This window comes from Anabas testudineus, chromosome 15, assembly GCF_900324465.2.
Source record: "Anabas testudineus chromosome 15, fAnaTes1.2, whole genome shotgun sequence".
NCBI lineage: Eukaryota > Metazoa > Chordata > Actinopteri > Anabantiformes > Anabantidae > Anabas > Anabas testudineus.
The window spans coordinates 20,792,144-20,811,304 of NC_046624.1; the positions used below are offsets into that span (position 1 = coordinate 20,792,144).

General features: G+C 42.9%; 1 protein-coding gene across 4 annotated transcripts in view; it reads left to right on the top strand.

Annotated features, from left to right (window-relative positions):
• Window positions 1–19,161, top strand: part of LOC113159398 (spectrin beta chain, non-erythrocytic 1-like) — an 87,158-nt gene that overhangs the window by 30,760 nt on the left and 37,237 nt on the right. For 2 of the 4 annotated variants that reach the window (XR_003298620.1, XM_026356059.1), the window contains exon 1: window positions 3,660–4,704. The exons of the other annotated variants lie outside the window; for them this stretch is intronic. Coding sequence is in view for 1 of the 2 variants with exons in the window: in XM_026356059.1 (XP_026211844.1) it covers window positions 4,455–4,704 (250 nt within the window). In the remaining variant the exon portion in view is untranslated. Of the gene's footprint in view, window positions 1–3,659; window positions 4,705–19,161 lie in introns of those variants that run through there. 4 annotated transcript variants of the gene reach the window in all.

Sequence of the window (19,161 nt, forward strand, 5' to 3'; positions counted from 1 at the left end):
ACCTGCAGTTGGAGTTTCATGATCGCGGACAAGGTCCCAACTGGCAGATCTCCTGAGTTAGTTTATGACATAAACAGAAAACTAAAGAGCCCGGTCGAGTCTCGCGGTGGACAGGAACATTGTTCAACACCTCTAAGAAGCTGGACTTTTGTGTTCTGTAACATGGCCGCCCTGACCCTGCTGCTGTGGCGGCTGCTGCTCCGACCTCACAGGGATGTGTTTGTGTGGTTGGGAGGGGAAGGCGGCATGTTGGTGTGAAATTCACCACTGCAGTGCCACAAGTTTTACTGAACCCCCCTGATCACCAGCTCTAAACCTCAGTTTATTGTAGCATCACGTCTGATAATGGAACAGAAAAGAAGAGGAACGGGTTAGAAAAGGGACTTTTCACCCAGTAATAGTAGGTGAAGAGCTGCTGTGAGTTCCAGGACGTCCTCGGGGAACCCTCTGTACTCTGGCTGGATGAATAGCGCGTTTGGTTTGTTGATGGGGTCGCCTCGAGGGGCCGAACCACGAGGAAGCCAGATGACTGCGGGAGGCATGGTGTGACACTCAGCATTCAGGCATGAAGCCAGCAGGACACAATGTGTTATCATACACAGATGACCCACAGAACCCGAAGAACTCGGGTTGTTTAGATCAGCTGCAGAAGTCTGTGCTCCATCTGTTGTCTGTTTGCTGTGACCTCTGACGTTTGACCTCTGCACTCATGGCTTCCTGTGTATTGGTGATCTAGTAACTGCAGCTCTTTCTACTTTTAGATATGATCATGATTAATACTTACTACATTCGAGAAGCACCGAGCATAACACATCATATTTTGTATAAGTAAACATCCTTTTCTGCCAATTTCCAGTCTAATGTTGAAAAACAGGATCTTTATAACGTGAAGTTCATACAGTAAAGAAAAGTCTGTCTCTACACATAACTTTTAGTTTATTGTATTGAAGGCTCTTTTTGGCCGTTTGGAGTCGGAACAATGAGTTGTTACAACCTTAAACATTGTTATGGTCAATGTGCAAAAGCTGCCGACTTCCACATCCAGAGGACACAGATTGGAGTGACAGATAAAGAGGAGTCAGATTCCGATGTGCTCTGAGTTTTCCTGGTGTGTGTGTGTGTGTGTGTGTGTGTGTGTGTGTGTGTGTGTGTGTGTGTGTGTGTGTGTGTGTGTGTGTGTGTGTGTGTGTGTGTGTGTGTGACTGTACACGTGAAAGCTTCGGTGTTTCAGGCTGAAACTGATCATCTCTGCTCACGCTGTCTTTTACCACCTTTGTGTTAATGTTTGTGAAACTCATGGATATTTTTTTATTGCAGATTATTTATGTAAAGAACATGTTTTTGATATCCTGTCATCTGCAGTTATTTCGGGGCTGTATGAATATATGTTGTGGTGACCGTTGGAACTTTTCAATGTGCAACAACCTTTAGCAAATTAAACTCTAAAGCTTATTTAATGTGAATTTACATACAAACTATTGTCCACGCTTGTCAAATAAATAATTTGGTGACTTTTAATTAGACTCTTTCGGCCCCCCTAACATAATCATTACGTGCTTCTGTTGAAGCTCATGGTGGATTTTCGTGCTATGTTCAGCACCATTGAGCTTTGTTGTTCTGCTGATTAGTGGAAACAGTTTTTTGCTGCTCTTCAGCTTTTGCATACATCTATAAAGCATTATGGGATTCAACAGTTGAAGAAAAAGACTAAACACAGAATGAAATACAGGGTTTCCTGCACTGCTGTAGTTGTGTCTGTCTCATGGTTCATTGGCGACTGCTGAACCAACCGTCCTGTCTCAGTAGTTGTTGCTTTCAAAGTTTTTTATTTAGGTTGTTAAGTTATTGGTTTAAGTATAAGTGTATGCAGAGCGGGCGACAGTGAGTGTGCGTGTTGCTGATGGACAGCAGGATCAAACAGGAAGTGCTGGCTGGGTTCAGACGGGAAGAACATCTCCACAACAGTCTCTAATATTAGAGCTCAGATTTTCTCAGGATGTTTGGACGTCTGTGTGTGAGCGATGAGCTCAGAAAGAAACAGAGGAATCCAGAGGAGCCAACACACACACTCCACCCTGTTTCCTCTGTCTTGGTCTGACTGGGCCTCGCTGCGCCCACAGTCTGATGCCCTCATTGTCAGCTATAGTAGCACCAAGAAGCCGCATTGCCAGTGTCGAAATAGATTTGCTAAAGCTCACTGAGTGTTATCACGTGGTTCCTCCACTTGTGTGTAATGTCTCTGTATATTGGTCCATTTCCACCTGAAGAAAATTAAACCTTCAGCAACTTTTTACACATTCCAACATCTGGAATTCATTCACTTTGCTCGACAGTAAATTCATTTATTCAATGCAGAGAGGGCTTTATGAACAATTTGTTTTGGTTTACACAGAACTCAGCGTGGGTCAACGTGAAGGAAATTTGTCATTTTACTGAGCGGATGTCAGCGTGCAGCTATAAATGAGACTGTACAGGCTGTCCACCAACCGTGCACTTACCTGAAAGGAGATACAGGTGTCAGGCAGAAGTATGGATGTCACTCACTCTAGTCCTCTAGTACTTCACTAAGTGACCACACATTTCAGTTAAAGGCGACTGTCTATAGTTTGTACATGTGTATGTACACACATCAAAACCAAACTGGCTGCAGGTTTAAATACCTGAACAGTTTCAGCAGTCACGTTTCCCACGTTCCACCCTGACACGTCATATAGATGATGAAAGGTCAACAATAAATAAAACAGTACAGACAGAATCAGCAGGAATAGCAAAGCAGAAATGAACATTTCCTCCAGTGTAATGATGTACAATTGATAAATCAGCAGATCATCTACTTTAATCTTTATTTAAGTATTTACACGTTTATGCATGTGTGTATATACATGAACATACAGAAAGTAGAGTTCAAAACACTTATAACTTTTTCTAATAACCAATTAAATATCAGGAAGTGAAACATCAGTAAAACTCTTTAAATTAAACAACTTGGAAGAAGTGAAATCAGACACTTTCTTTAAGCCTCTGACAACCTTCTGTGAATAGTTTCTAACTTAATTATTAAATTGATAATTAATAAAGATAATTCTAATATTATCTTTACTTTGAAAGAACTCATATTTATCTGTTCGAGCTTCTTAGCAGCATAAAACAGAAACAACAGTCTTCAGCGCTCTCTCTCTCTCTGTCTCTCTCTCTGTCTCTCTCTCTCTGTCTCTCTCTGTCTCTCTGTCTCTCTCTCTCTCTCTCTGTCTCTCTCTCTCTGTCTCTCTCTCTCTCTCTCTCTCTGTCTCTCTCTGTCTCTCTGTCTCTCTCTCTCTCTCTCTCTGTCTCTCTCTCTGTCTCTCTCTCTCTGTCTCTCTCTCTCTCTCTGTCTCTCTCTCTCTCTGTCTCTCTCTCTCTCTCTCTCTCTCTCTCTCTGTCTCTCTCTCTCTCTCTGTCTCTCTCTCTCTCTCTCTCTCTCTCTCTCTCTCTCTCTCTCTCTCTCTCTCTCTCTCTCTCTCTCTCCCTTCTCCCCCCCCCCCCCAAAACACACACACTCCACCCCTTATGCTAATGAGCCATGACATCATTGTTAACAGTGAGGGCTGTGATTGGCTGCTGGGAGGAGTCGACCCTCCCCCCTCGACTCTCCGCTGTCTGAAGGTGTTTTCAGTGCCTGAAGCCGCGGCTGCTGCTGCACACAGGAGGACAAACCCACGCTTTCATTCTCTACCTCTCCCTCCATCTCGCCCTCTCCCTTCCTGCTCTCTGCTCCACCTTTGCTTCATTGTGCTGGTTCTTCAGGCGGGGGTGGGTGGGTGTGTGTGTGTGTGTGTGTCTGTGTTCGAACAGAGGATGGGTGGATTCTAGCTGTGATATCGGAGGACACTGACAGACACATTGATGGAGGGAAAACAGAAGCGTGATGCTGCCACCACCGTCGCCATGGTGCGTCTGCTGAGCCAGCGATTTCTGCCTCCACACTGGTGAAACATAGAGACAGAGACTCTGCAGCTCAGTCTCTCCATTGCTCAATCCTGCTGTCTTGGAAGTGAACAGGAAGAGAAGACGTGTTAGTGTTGGGACTGCATCTGAAACTGGGATTATTTCTCTGAAACTCAGGTTGAACTATTTTATTATTGGATATTGGTTTATTTTCTTGAACCAGTTTCATTTATTGCTCTTTTTGAAAACTGAAAGTTATTCTACTGGACACAGTTGAATCCCTCTGGAAACCCAAGTTGAGCTCTAGACCGCTGTGGAGAACTTTATCCTGTTACTACTCAAGTTTATTCTAGTGGGCTCAACTTAATCCTCTTGAAACTTGAGTTTTGCTGTGCTACAGAGGAGCGCACACTCCGGTTTCCTCTCTGTGAGACAATTATCTTCAACTGGAAATAGTTTAATTCAGTCTGTGGAGTCTCTCCCTGATGCCTCTTGTCTGATTCTTCCACCTTCTTCTCTGGAGTCTCATCATGGAGCTTCAGAGCGCCACCAGCAGTCTCCCCGGCCCTCTCTCCCCCAGTCCGCTCTCCCCAACCTCAGACTATGCCGGCCCGTTATCTCCATCATCAGGCGGCCCCGGCCCCTCTCATGCCACCAGCCCCGGCCTGGGCCCAAGCCCAAGCCTCAGTCCAATTAGGGGACCCAGCCCTGGCCCTGGATTCTCAGGCCAGTCTGCCTTCAACTACAACCAGCTGGAGGGGAGGTTTAAACAGCTTCAAGGTAAGACAGGAGGGAGAGGGGAGCAAGCCTCCAAAATCAGTGAAAGTCATTTAAAAGCACGGACAAAGGATGTTTGGGTTCTTCGTAGCTGCAACATATCCTGCGGTTGTTTTACATTTTCTCTCTTGGAAGCATTCAGTTGTAACCAGACAAGGTGACTTCAAGGGAGTGAAACAGTAGAACGAGCTGAAATTCCTAGAAACAACTTCAGGGGGCCCAGAGTCAAAGAGAGACTGAGACAAGTTTCAAAAAGAGGTCTTTACTTTACCAACATGAAGTTTAGGAGTCTGGATTTAAAGGTTGTTCTAAATTAAAGTTAAATCATTGTGCAGTGTGAACGTGTCTCAGTTATCTCAGTGAACTCTCACTGTGTTTGGGCCCCACCTTTACAGTGACACTGATAAATCTGTCATTGGCATTTAGTGCCTTGCTGAGGGGCAGTGGCAGCAGAACTGTAAAGAAGTGAGGTTGAGCATTTATTGGTCAGCTCCCACACCCACATTCTTTCAGATAGTTGTGATCCGAGCATTGACCCTTCACTACGTTGTCTAATCAGTCACTGAGGTGTCGGCTTACTGAGAAATGTCCAGTTGGTCATTTCCTATATGTTCATTTCTGGACAATGATTTACAGAAACTGAATTCATCTGTGTGAACACTTAGTGACTGTAAATCCATTTTAAAACTAGGCTGTGTCCACCAGCAGTTCTTTCTGCAAAGCCTAGTTTAGGTTTATTTACATATCCCATAATTATAACCTTCTCCAAGACGACCTTTCAATCTGTGCAGCAAAGACCCCTGATTTTGAAAAGACTAAGAGAAAAACATTTGAAGAACAGGGTGAGGACTTACAGTCAAACTGAGGTTAGAAATCTGTGCGGTGTGGTCCTCAAATCACTGGGACTGGAAAGCAGAGTGTGAACTTTGAATTTATTTCTAATGTAAATGTTCACTGAATCTTTTTCTTATGCAAATACAAAGTGTACCTGGATAGACGCTTCTTTTCCCACTCTGTCCTGTTTCTCTTTGGTCTGAAGCTTCAGCTGCAGCACAAATAAAGTCACTGACGGAGGAGGTAAAGTCATTAGCACTTTTAATTTCTCTGATTGTTAGAAAGTGTTTCTTGGGGAACACTCATTGAATTACTGCAGAGGTGATAACAGTTAATTAACAGTTATTATCCTTCCTGTGGGAAGACGCTGTCCTAACTCAGCTGCTCTTGGCCAATAACCTTCAGAACAAGCTTCCTGACAGCGAGGAAGAAACAGTTGAGTGTAAAATTACCAGCTGGCTGAATTTAGGTGAAGGCTAATGGAGCTGGGTTTCTGATTGAAGCTTCATTGATGTGCTGCAGCCCAGAATCCTTCAGCATCGTCCCTCGTTTCTAAAAGTAGCTCGTTAGGTGAAGGAGGTCACAGCAGTGGTTTGTGGGGCTTTAACCTAAGAACAGTTTGATTCACAAACATCATGTGGCTATGAGATGATGTTTGGGTTTGAAAAGATAGAAAAAATATTTCTAACCCAGTTTTATCTTCATTAAATGTCCCACAAGCTGTTTCCTGATGATCAAGGCCGTCGAAGGCATCATCCCATTGTTAGAGTTTAACAGAAGTATTGGTGTCGTCAAAGTCTTATCAAAGACGTTTCTGTGTTGAGTTTATGTGTTGTTTTGAGAAGGGTGGAGTATCCCGTGTGTTATCTTTAAAGGATCATAAAGCAAAATGTTTTAGTACTAAAGTAAAGGCAGATACGTCCAAACTCCCAGACATATAGGGAATGAAGACCCTAAAGATCCATTTATATTCACATTTAGACATTTGGCAGTCGCTTCTATCCAAAGCTACTTACTGTGAGGTAAGACAGGCAGGGTAAGAGTAAGGAGGTCTGGCCTAAGGCCCCCTACTGTAAGTAGGCCACAGCTGGGATTCGATCCCCAGTCTCCCACATGGAAGGAGTCGATAGTGTAGCGTCACCATGCACCAGTGCACGGTCCGTCTGCATCTAGTACAGCTGGATATCTGGAAGTCAGGAGTCTTATTTCAGTGATAACTTGGGTAATATCATATTAACCTGCATGTCACGGAGCAGCACACGGTCTGAGGTAGGACGGGACGTCACAGATATCAAACCTTTGTTAACAGTAAAGAATCAAATGTTATGTGGTGAAGCTTCCATTAGGATTTAAAAAATGCTTTAAGAAACCATCACTGGTCTTTACGAACCCTGATGGCCCCTTGAAGGCCTCAGATAACCCTCAGACAGATAAGTGGGGCTGGTTTTATGGGGGCAGTAGCTGGGAGAAGATGAATTCACGTGGCTCTGGTGGTTCAGAACTGCACCTTGCATCCTAAAAAAGTGTTGGTTCAATTCCCAGAGGGGAGATGAACATGGAAGCAGACAGTGATTATTGCACTGCAGAGAGCTTCAGAGAAGGGAGGTGGGAGACTGAAGACAGCTGAAGAGCTGCACTTCCTCCTTGTTAGGGCGATTATTGAATCCTCGTTTAGAAATTAGGCACTTATGGAAGGAAACAAGTCATCAAATTGCCAAGTGAACTGACACATGGGAGATTATAAACAGAGCAGGAGTCAGTGATCCAGAGGCCTGTTAGGAGACGACTGATGGTTTGATAAATCATAAAGAACCTGTTGAACCTACAACCTGTGAACTGTCAGTAGATACATAGAAAGGTGGACGGATAGATAATTAGCTAGATGAATTAACTGATGAATCAATGGATAGACAGATGGATGATGGATGACGGGAGGGCTGGATAGATCCGCAGACAAACGGAGAGATGGATGGATGAACAGATGGATTGATTAGAGGGGTGGGTGCATGGTTGGATGAACAGAAAGAACCATTGATTAAGGGACTGACGGAAAGGAAGGATGGATAAACGGACTGATGCAATAATGAGTCTATGCATCGATCGATTGATTAAAAGGATGATGAGTATGAAGATGGTTGGAAAAATGGGGGGATTGACAGAAACAATAGAGAAATACAAGAATGAATGGACAGATGGAAGGAAACACACTTAGAAGAATGACAGCTGTAGGGTTAGAAAGATGGATGGAGGACTAATAGAGAGTGAAGGATAAATATTCAAAAAATATTTTATATAAGTTGTGTAATATTTACAATGAATAACTTCATCATTATAAATATTGTTTTAAATATTTTATCAATGTAAATAATTAATACAGATTCATTCAGAGCTTCCAGTCCTTTGTTTTGATATTTGGGGGGGGGGGGGCACTTTGAATCACAGGTGTGACTTTAATCCAAATTAAATGTGACAGACAAATCTGATCAATTGTTAATTGATGTTTGAAATGTGAGGTCCAACCACAGCAGCCATGCTCACAATACCAGACCTCCATCCCTCTCTGCTCCCTTCATGCCCCTCTCCTCCTCCTCCGTTGTCCCAAACCAACCAATCAGCAGACATCTCTGGGAGCCCCTGAGCTGTGTGAGGATTAACAGCGGGGGGGTGGGTGGAAGACACAAAAATATCCAGAACACACACATCTCTCTCTCTTTATGTCTAAAAGGTGTTGTCCACTCCTTCGTTCTCCCTCCTCTTCTCCTCTTTCTTCACCTCCTCCACCTCATCAATGTTTAATGAGCTTCTGCACAGCGTCTGTTGTTGCCCTCCTCTCCCTCCTCTCCCTCCTCTCTTCCTTCCCTCCCTCCATCCAGCCTCTTAGTGAAATGAAAGGATGCTTCAGTCGTCTCATGATGATAAACCTCACACAAAGAGACATGAGACATGCTCACCTCGTCCTCCTCCTCCATGGTTCATCGACGGTGTCAAGTTCTGTACAGGACGAGTCTCCACTCAGCAGCTTTGGACACAAGCTGAAATAAAAGAGCTTTTCAGTATAAGCCACACGTTAGCTGAAATTACAATATAATAATCACTGTGTCTTTCAGCTTTTTTCTTGTTGTGATACATAAAAATAATAATTGAATATACATCTTATACCATGGTCTCTTTTGGAAGGTTGAGCTCAGTGAAAAATTCTGAAAAGTTGACAGTATGGAAACGATTCAGCTGAGGTAGAGTCAGCAGTATCAGTTACAGAGAGAGAGAGGAGGAGGAGGAGGAGGAGGCGGCAAAGAATAGTGTTATTGTCGAGTGTTTGGGCAGAAGGTGACATGAGTAAGTGTTCGAGGAAGGAGTGTGTGTTTTCAGTCTGAGGAAGAGCAGGCAAATTAGTGTGTGTGTGTGTGTGTGTGTGTGTGTGTGTGTGTGTGTGTGTGTGTGTGTGTGTGTGTGTGTGTGTGTGTGTGTGTGTGTGTGTGTGTGTGTGTGTGTGTCGTTCCACATTCAGATCTGCACGATGAAAGAACTCTTTGATGGGGACGCTCCACTGAGCATGCTCACAACAGCAGAGCAGGCATGTGGGCTGATCTGAGCGAGAAAAAATAAAACTAAAAATAAATGAAAAACAAGATAAAGTGTGGGTGTGTGTGTCCTCGGCTGCTCAGGTTATCAGCTTTAAAAAGGAGAAGTTCCTCAGGAGCCACAAACCACAGCGATCACATCAGTTTCTCTGCGGTTTAGTTACTAACCCAGCAGAATCATGCGGCTCCATTCAGGCCTGAATTATAGCAGTGGTTATTCTGCTGCAGTGTTTACAAAACCCAGTGGGTCCTGGAAACAAATGATCTGAGTTGTAAATTCAGCTTGAGCCAAACAAAACTCTATCGTAGCATCCCTCTTACAGTTTAATGTAAAGTGTGGGTGCTTTTAACGGTAAAGCAATGAAAAGTTCAGTAAAGACAGGAATCCTGAAATGAACTCAGGGTTTGCTCTTTTTCATCACAGCAGCACCAGTTCTCTTCCTATGTGGGTTCAGTCTCCTCCATGATGTAAAGATCTGAGCTCTGTGGGGACCCACAGCATCTGTTGCAGGCCTCCTCCTCCTTCTTGTCTCTGAAGATGCTTCTTTATGACCCCGGTTTAAGGTTTGCACTTGCTGTCATGCTGCAGAGCCTCTCATGGTACATACATGAGTCACAGTCAGACTGATATCCAGATATCCTGTAAAACAATGCCTGGTGATTGTTGACTGTGTTGTGGAGTCGCTTTTACAACTTCCCAAATCCTCACAGACTCTACATAGTTTAGTCAGGTTCTAAAGACGGCAGTGGGAAATGACATCACCATTCAAAGAGGGAAATATGGTAAATCCTTTATATAAGCAACAGCCAGTGAGGCCACATCATATTCTGCTGCCATCTTTAGAGTCTGCAGAGATGTTCACGAGCCAGTGGAGGATTCTTTCCTTTTGACTGATGCTCTGGAGAAAGATGCAGAGAAACTGCAATGCATGAGAAATTACTGAAATGATAGTTTTCCACTGCAGAATCAGAGTTTTTGTGGACTCTGGAAATACTTTCAGCATTTGGATGAGTGTTGTAAAACAGTTGCCATGTACTGCTTTCCAGGGAATTCACGGAGTTAGGGCTGTCACTCAAATGTGTGTAAAACACGAGAAACACACTCTGGGGCTCGGTCCTGTAATGAGCCCTGTACTAATTCACCTTTTCAGCACAAATGTCCTCTTTCTGTTGCTGCGTCTCAGCTCAGCTCAGCTCAGCTCAGCAGAGACCAGGGAAAACAAAAAAATACTACACTAACAACAGTTTCACTTGCACAGCCACTACATGTGTGTCAGGCTGCTAAAGAGCAAACACTCACAATGTGCAACTTTGAAAGTGCTTTGACTTCATTAAAAGACGTAACTCATCATCTAAGTGACAAAGACAGTTTAGCTAATCACACAGGAATAAGGATGATCTAACCCTAACCACATTTCATAAACAGTTTCTACAGTTAATTTTCTGAAACATCAGTCATGTTGAACACAACCACCGTCACAATGATCTCTTCTTCTTCTCCACATAGCTTTTCATAGCACGTCCATAAATCTCTGGCGTTTATTGAAAGGAATGTGATGAATTAACTGTGGCTTTGCTTGTGTTCATGCAGTTTGTTCACTGTAGGTGTAACAGGAACTATCAGCAGTTAGTTGTAATGCATCAAGGCATTTTTAATATTATGTAAGAGAATATGGTTAAACAGTTTTCATAGTGCACTCACTCTGTGTATTCACAGCAAAGAAAGATTAACATATTGATGTCATCCCTTTTGCAAGAGACGTGTCATTAATGAGCACAGTCCTGCAGTTAAATGAGTTTCTGACTCAGATTATACATCATCATTTTGGACAGATCCAGTTTGCAGCTCTGGATTAAAAGTTTCACTCTGTCAGCTGAAAAATGAACTCTGAGATATTGTTAATGGATCATGATGTTCTGTATGTCTGTGGCACTGCGACTGTTCATTAGCATTACAGTGACACACACCCCAGCAGAGAGTGTCTTTCCTCAGCGAGGAGGAATTAGAGTCTTTCACCTTTGAGTAAACACTGTGGTGACAATAAGACGAGGACCTAATGAAGAAAAGTCGGTTTTGTGATGGGAGAAAGTGACTACTTTGTAAATTAGATCTGGTTTGATGCTGAAAAGCCTGTTGGGGAAAAAAGAAAAGGAGGAAGATATGGAGTCTTTACTCAGCTGTGTGAGTGTGAAGGGCACAGCAGGCCACAGAACTTTTAAAGTGTGCCTTATTGTATTTTCTGAATATATAAATCACAAATAACTGATTTGCAAACAACAGTGAGGAGGTGTCACAATCAGGTCTGTGTGATAGGTTAAGACAACATGCTTTTGAATGTGTGCGTCAGCTCTGATCTTATCTCGTGTCTCAGTGTTTTGTAATGACCTGCAGCAGGAATGGAAAAGTTACTTGGGCTTGGCTTCGTTATCACAGTGTGTGATTCCCCTCGAAGAATTTGCTGCTTGTTGGGGAACGTGTGTCGTAGCACAAAGGTAACAAAGGTAGGTCATGTCTGTTTGTGTGTGTGAAGCTACACACTGAAACAGTCCAGTCATATTAGCTCAGTAAAACTCCCACAAAGCACTTTGGACCATGTGTAGCTCAGGTTTGTCCCATCGCAGATTCATGAGTGGGCGTTAGTTCAGTTTATTTAACTTTATGAGAAGGAGGATGTTGATTCATTCACAATCACTAGTCTCATTCAGTGCAGTAGAGAGACATGAGGTGTGTGTTGGAACCACATCTACCTTTGTACTTTGAGTAATAATCACTCAAAGACAGGATCAACATATTTTAGACTAAACCTGCACCTCTGCTGAGTTGACGTTGTAGTAGAAGAACATTAAAAAGAGTTTTGATATGATGTGTGAGGTCAGTGTTATCAAACCATTCAGTTTAATCGTCTTCATTTGGATCAGAAGAGACTAACTGCACCTACCAGCTGGTCACAATAGGATTTTTGTCCTCTGGCAGATTCTATCAGCTGGAGTCATTATGACAGGAGCAAAAGTCAGATGATGTAGGTGATGTTGTATAAGGAGCAACAGATTCCATGTAGTGAGTCAGCAGTTTGTTTCAAATAAATATAATGACCTGTTATCACAATCTGTTCCTAAACCTAACTACAGGCTTTTTATATTCAAATCAGATACGCTGTGTTTATTATTAACTACTACAATAAAAGTCCTGAGCTTCCTGGAGGAGGTGGAGCAGGGTTCTACTCACCCCCATCTACGGTCCAGATAACAAGTCATAATAAACTGAACATTTGAGGCAGACTGCTGACAACACATGCATCTTATTAGGGGTCTGCTCGGTGACATGCTCTGCAGACTTGGACTCAAGTCAGAGTGAAGAAGAAGAAATGAGGACTTGTGTCTGACTTGAACGCTGTCAGTGGAGATTCCCAGGTCATGTGATCTGAAATCCTTAAATACCTGGGACTCAGCAGCAATCAGTCAGAACTGAAGAATCAGAGTCGAAACCTTTAGCTTAAATCATTTTCACACATGAACACCCAAAAGTCACAGCCACAAGAGTTTGTCCATGTGAGGCGTGTTCTCACTTGGGGAAATGGTCCGTTTCAGTTTCAGAGAGGGGTCGGTCCCTGGGTGGAGCGTGAAGGAGGCAGAGCATGACACATAAAAGAACACTGGAAATTCACTTTTTACTAACATTTACTTTATTTTTTGAAGCACATAGAAACAGCAACAGTCACGTGATTAGAATAAAAGGGTTATCTATGTGTGTATATATATATATATATTTAACCGTGACTTCCTGAAGGAAGGAGGTCCAGTGAATCCTTCTTATACTTTGTGGTGTTGTGAGGAGCGAGTCGGCTGTAATAGAACACCAACTGCTGTGAACTGTTGAATTACCTGCTGCTTTTGCACAAGGACTCAGTCCAAAATGACTCGGGCTTTGTACTAGGTAGGTAATGTCTGTTTCATGTCTGTGCTGACTGGCTCGGACACGTGTGTTCTCACACACATCTACTACGAGGAACGTCTGGAGAAGTTCAGCGCTCCTCAAAACAGCTTTGTTATCTGAACGTCGAGTTATAAGAATTGAGCTGAAACTCTTTGATTGACACAGTTCACTTTGCCACTTGAGGTCTGATTTGGACCGAGTAAACAGGCCGTACGGTTTCAGTCAGTTTAACAGCCTGATGATCAGTCAGTCAGTGTTCAGCTCTCAATGGTCCTCTGTTCCTGATTCTGGCCCACGGGGAACACACTGCAGCACACAATGTTTCATTCACATGCCTTCATTTACACTCTGCTCTCATATTTCAGATAATAACGAAGGTCACTGTGATTGGCTGAAACTGTGACAGGCTCAGTATTCTGTGTTGTGATTGGCTGGAAGGATATTCAGGCTCCTGCTGTCTCAGCTTGTCGAGTTACTTTGGCGTCTTATTCATGACTTTAATCAGGCCTGTTCATTTGTTACCTCCAGGAGCGACCACGGCCATTTTGCATCTTAAACCTGAACATGACAGAGGTGTTGATGGTTGGAAATGACTTTTTAAATCCTCTTTAACGTTTCTGCCAGAGCAGATCCACACTGACACTCCCTCCACAGATATTATATGAAATAGGATTAAACACTTTGATATTTTTATAGAAAACCATCAAAGGGAACTCGTGAATCAGTTTCTATTTGTAAATGGAGCCATTCTGCTGTGAATCCTATTTACCATAACCCGTCAGACAGACCCAGCGCTCCACTGGGCCACACGAGCTGTCATTACAAAGATATTGTTAAGATATTGTTAAAGCAGTTTGTGCTGAAAAAGAGAAAATCATGTAAGTCACACGTGACTCCAGCTTACTGCAGGCAAAATGTTGTGCAACAGAGAAAAACAGATGTTCTGCCTGACTAGAAGCAATTTATCGTTAGTTTAATGGCACTGAGGAAAATGCCTTCTTTCAAATGGGGATGACAACTTTTACTCACTTTAAACTGAGGCCTTGTGACAGTTGGCTGCAACAAATTCTTATTTTCATCAGTTGTTAATCTGTAAAACATTTGATTTCTTAATCAGTAATTTAATGTATGAAATAATGGTTTTTATATTTTCTCATATAAGATCTGAGAAGAGATTCAGATCTTTCAAATCTGTAGCTGCTGAAGCAGCTAAAACATGATTGTTGGTCATTTTATATGATTTTTTTAATACATTTCACCCATTAAAACAGAAATATTAACGTACATCAAACTCTGTGGAAGACGCACCGAATACGAACGATGCTCTTTTTGGTCGGAGCATTTTTCTGCAGCAGTGAGACACAGTAATAGTAATATTCGACGGCCTCCCTGGTCCTCCTGTGGGAGATCAGGAATGCTGGTATCCTGGAATTGCAAAACGTGTGTGTGTTCTGATAAAGTTACGTGTGTGTGTGTGTGTGTGTGTGTGTGTGTGTGTGTGTGTGTGGTTAATGTCATGCGATCTATTATGAATGGCCCAGAACTGGGTTTGATTTGGAAACAGGCCACAGACATGGGAGAGTGAACAGAACCGTGTGTGTGTTACTGGAAACAGATGTTTGATATGTTCGGCCTCTCTAACACACACAGTCTACAGACTTCACTCTGCAGTTAATGATCATTTTCATCACTGATTAATCTGCAGTTAATTTAACAAGTTAATCACGAAACTTCGAATTATCAAACGTCCGTTGTTCAACATGATATTTAGTTTACAGGGATAAAGACACACAGACTTTTCTCATTGGAGAAACTGGAATTCACAGTTTTGGCTGTTTTGGATTGAAAACTGACTCAGACAATGAATCGATAATAGCTGCCCCAGCTTCCTCTTCCTCTTCCTCTTCCTCTCTTACTCTGGCACACGTTCAGCAGAGAACATTTCTGTGTAAAGGGTCGTTCCGTGTCCTGACCTGTGTTTGTAGATCACATTACATGCTAAAGTGTGTGTCATCTGACCTTCATCTAAGTGAAGAGTATTAACAAATATAATGTGCCTAATTTAATAACACAATAAAAATCCCATCTTTATTGAGAACAACCATTTAAACATCATAGTGGAAAAAGTATGTGAACCCTTTCAAATAATCACCTCAAAAAGCTATTTGGATTCAGGTGTTGGCATAAGTTAAGAACATTAGTTTGGAGCTGTGGACTAGAGCTACTTGGACTGACGAAAACCACTCTAACTTTTTGAATTTGCTCCGCACAACAAGAATACGCTATACGAGCCATGCCTCGCTAAAAGGAGCTTTCCGAGAATCTACAATCAAGAATTGTTGATTTACACAAAGCTTTTTTTACAAAGTGATGTCAAATTACAAATTTAGAAACTCATCAGTCTACAGCTGGCAAACAATCTACAAATAGAGACACTTTGGGACTGTGGATACTCTCCCAAGAAGTGGGCGGCCAGTCAAAATGACTCCAAGAGCACAACAAACACTAGGAACAACCCAGAGAGACAAAGATTTGAAGCTATCATTGGACCTGGCTGACATCTGTGTTCATGACAAATTAATACAGAAAATCAGGAAATTTCAAAAGGTTCACATACTTTTTTCATTTTAAGACCATTTGATATTATCTATCCATCCATCCAACACGAGTGACCTGCGCTCTGTGTGGTCCCTGAACGCCTCAGTGCCTCCACACCTCACGATAAAGATCTGTCCACTATTCCTTCTGTTATTTCTTTCTGTCCTCGTGTAAAGACATTTTATTTACAGGCTTTAAACTCACTCACAGTTACAGTAACACATATTATCTGAGGGCCAACGTCTTCTTGAGGAGGATGACTGTTGTCTCGTAGAGCTCAGCACCTGTTTGACAGGTGATCGTAGTGACTGTATGAACAGAAATATCCTAAAAGAATTGGTCCTAATTAAAATGATTCATTCTTGAACCAGAACTCTACAAACTGCAAACATCTTGTCACATTCACACCTGGACGTCTCCTCTGCGCTGTGTGTTTCACTTCCCCTGCTCAGATTCAAACTGGGGATTTCCACTCCTTTAACATTTAGACGGCAGGTGACCCTGAACTGAAAGAATCAAATCAAAGTTGTAGGGCTCATAAAATAAGATTAATTAACACACAACAGGGGTGAGAATACCTGTGTTCACCTACACCTGTGTTCACCTACACCTGTGTTCACCTACACCTGTGTTCACCTACACCTGTGTTCACCTACACCTGTGTTCACCTACACCTGTGTGTTCCTTGTTTCTGTCTGTATGTTTCAGACCTCTCTCCTCTGGTTGTCTTCACTCTTTCTCCTCCAGTTTTATTTCATCTCCACCTTCAATATTGTGTGTGTGTGTGTGTGTGTGTGTGTGTGTGTCACAGAACACAGTATTAGTCATTATTGGATGAGAAAGGAAACAGTAAAAGCATAACTGCTCAAACATTTCCTGAAATCCCCCACCCACACAGTTACCACACACACACACACACACACACACACACACACACACACAGGATGGGTGTGTATGTGTCAACCTGCTCTGGATAATAAAAACAAATTAAAGATTTATTTCTGGTCTAAATCACATTAAGTCACAATCTGGACTGTGTGTGTGTGCGTGTGTGTGTGTCTAATGTCTTGTGATAAAATCTGTTCTTTTTAGTGTGTTGTGTGTTAAGTTGCTCTGGGTTTATTTTGCCCTGAGTCGAACCTTCCAGGGAGTTCTGCTCTTGTGCGTCCAGGGTCGCGACCCTGGTTCCAGTGTAATCAATAGTCGAAGCTGATTGGTGGAGCTGGTTGGGTTTGGACACAGCTGATCTCAGTTGAAGTGATGACATGACAAATGTCAGCTGGTTAATACTTGTACTGTTCCCAGTTTGTTCCTTCTCTCCTTCACTTCCTGTGTGTCCTTTCCTCACTTCCTTTTCTTCCTCTTCTCCTTCCCTTCATTCTTTTTCCTGTTGTTTGTTTTCATTTATTTTTCCGTTCTTTCCTTTGTTTCCTTGTTTTTAACCTGTCCTTGCTTTCCTCTCCTTGTTCTACTTCATTTCCTCCTAGGCTTCCTTTTCCTCTTGTCCACTACTTCCTTCACTTCCTCTCTCTTTTCTTCTTCTTCTCTTATGTTTTTTTTACTTGTCTGGAGTAAAATAATGTTTTGGATTAAAATAATTTTGTCACTATCGATCTGAAACGTTGTGAAACCACATTGGTCAGACCACGTTTATATAGTATTAGTCGGTTAGTGTGTGTGTGTGTGTGTGTGTGTGTGTGTGTGTGTGTGTCGTGAACTCTGTTTTGCATTCTTGTCATATCACAACCTTGACTTCCCATGATGCACTACAATCGTTCAGTGTGTGTTTTCTGAGAGAGAAACATTCACACAGTGATACAAGCAGTGATTCACCTCACATGATGTTCACGCTGCACATTCCTTCTCTCTCTGTTTTACACTGATCCTTCATTACTGCGCCCCTACGGCGCCTCGCCGTTCTGTATTAAAGGTACCGTACCAGCGTGAATCTGTGCCGACCCTCCTGGTTCCTCCTGGGACACTGGAGGAGAAACAGGACTTACGTCATGAGTCGAACTCCAGTCGTCATACATTGTGTTCAACATGTTTAACTCTGTAGACCTCGGAGACGCCCACAGAACGGCTGCAGTGTGTAAATGGAGGGAGGAAGGTCATCATCAGAGCATCCAGTCTTACTCCAGTGTGACTTCATGCTTCTCCTGTTTCTGCTCCAGCTTCTCGTCACCCGCTGTGACCACAATCCTTTACTTTACATGTTGTTCTCGACCTGCAGCAGCTGTTTGAGTCTAAATCATGGTTCATCCTCCAGTGATGTTTTGAAAGCGTCATGTATCCAACGTGTGTGTCACAGCCGTTAAGGTCGTCCTCTCACTGTGTGTTATTGACCCAGAGTTCAGACACCCAATCAATACAGCACTGTCTCCTCTCGCTCCAATGAAAGACGCGAGCACGCTGCTCTGTCTTTGTGGATTCAGCAGAATCTGTAAAGAAGACCGCTGACATTGAGTTCTGCTTATGTGTGAGTAGCTTCACTTCATTTCTCTCGGTGCTGCTGACAGCACCTGAAATGTTGTGGAGTCGACTCCAGCTGCAGCTCAGGTTTATTTTCATCCTGTGTTTCGGAACCAGGCCTTTATTTAGACTCTGTCATAAAACATCATGCAAACATCACTCCCTGACCAAATATCATACTCTGAAGAATCCTTATCATGGCTGTTTGTTTCTGTTGTGTCTTTACATTTCATTTAAGCCTCAGAAACATTATTTGTTGGCCTGTATCAGGGATAAAGGGTGAATGAAGCAGCTCAGAGCTCAACAACTTCTCAACCAGATGGCCTCTGGCTGACTGTGCAGACATCAGTAAACCATGACCAGTACCCACATCCCTCTTTAACTAAGCTTAAATTCATGTGTCCTACTGAAGGTGCATGCCTCTGCCTGAAAAGCATCTCCTGGCAACAAGTTAAGACGCCTCTGCAGCCTCTAAGGTGTAAGATGGAGTTTTATTTATCACCTGTAGAGATAGGATCATTTCCCCCATTACGAAGGTCAGTGAAAGGCTTTTACTCCTTAAATGAAGTGACCGTGAGAACTTCTGGCCAGACAGGAGTGATTTCCTAATCTGAGGAGCAGAGAGATCGCAGTAGATGCAGGCACTGGTGGTTTCACCTGACAGATGAGTTAAAACATGAGACGTGTTCGGGGAATTTCTGGGCAGCGGCTGAGAGCAGTGTGGTGTTTCTCATAATTATAGATAAGGTGAGAAATGGTGTCGAGTGTTTTTAAGAATGAAAGAATTGGTTCAGACTTGAAAAGCAGGAGGACTGAGTCCAGCACTGACATAGACACACCCACACACACGTAGTACTGTACATGTACATATACAGTGTGTGTGTATGTATGCATGTATGTATGTATGTATGTATATATATATACTGCGAACATGGGTGCGGTCCAGCCGTTTTCCGTGTGTCTGTGTGTGAGTGTAAACATGTTTTCCTGCTGGGACGAGCATCTGCTTCTTTTCTCAGCACAGGAAGGGGAACACACACA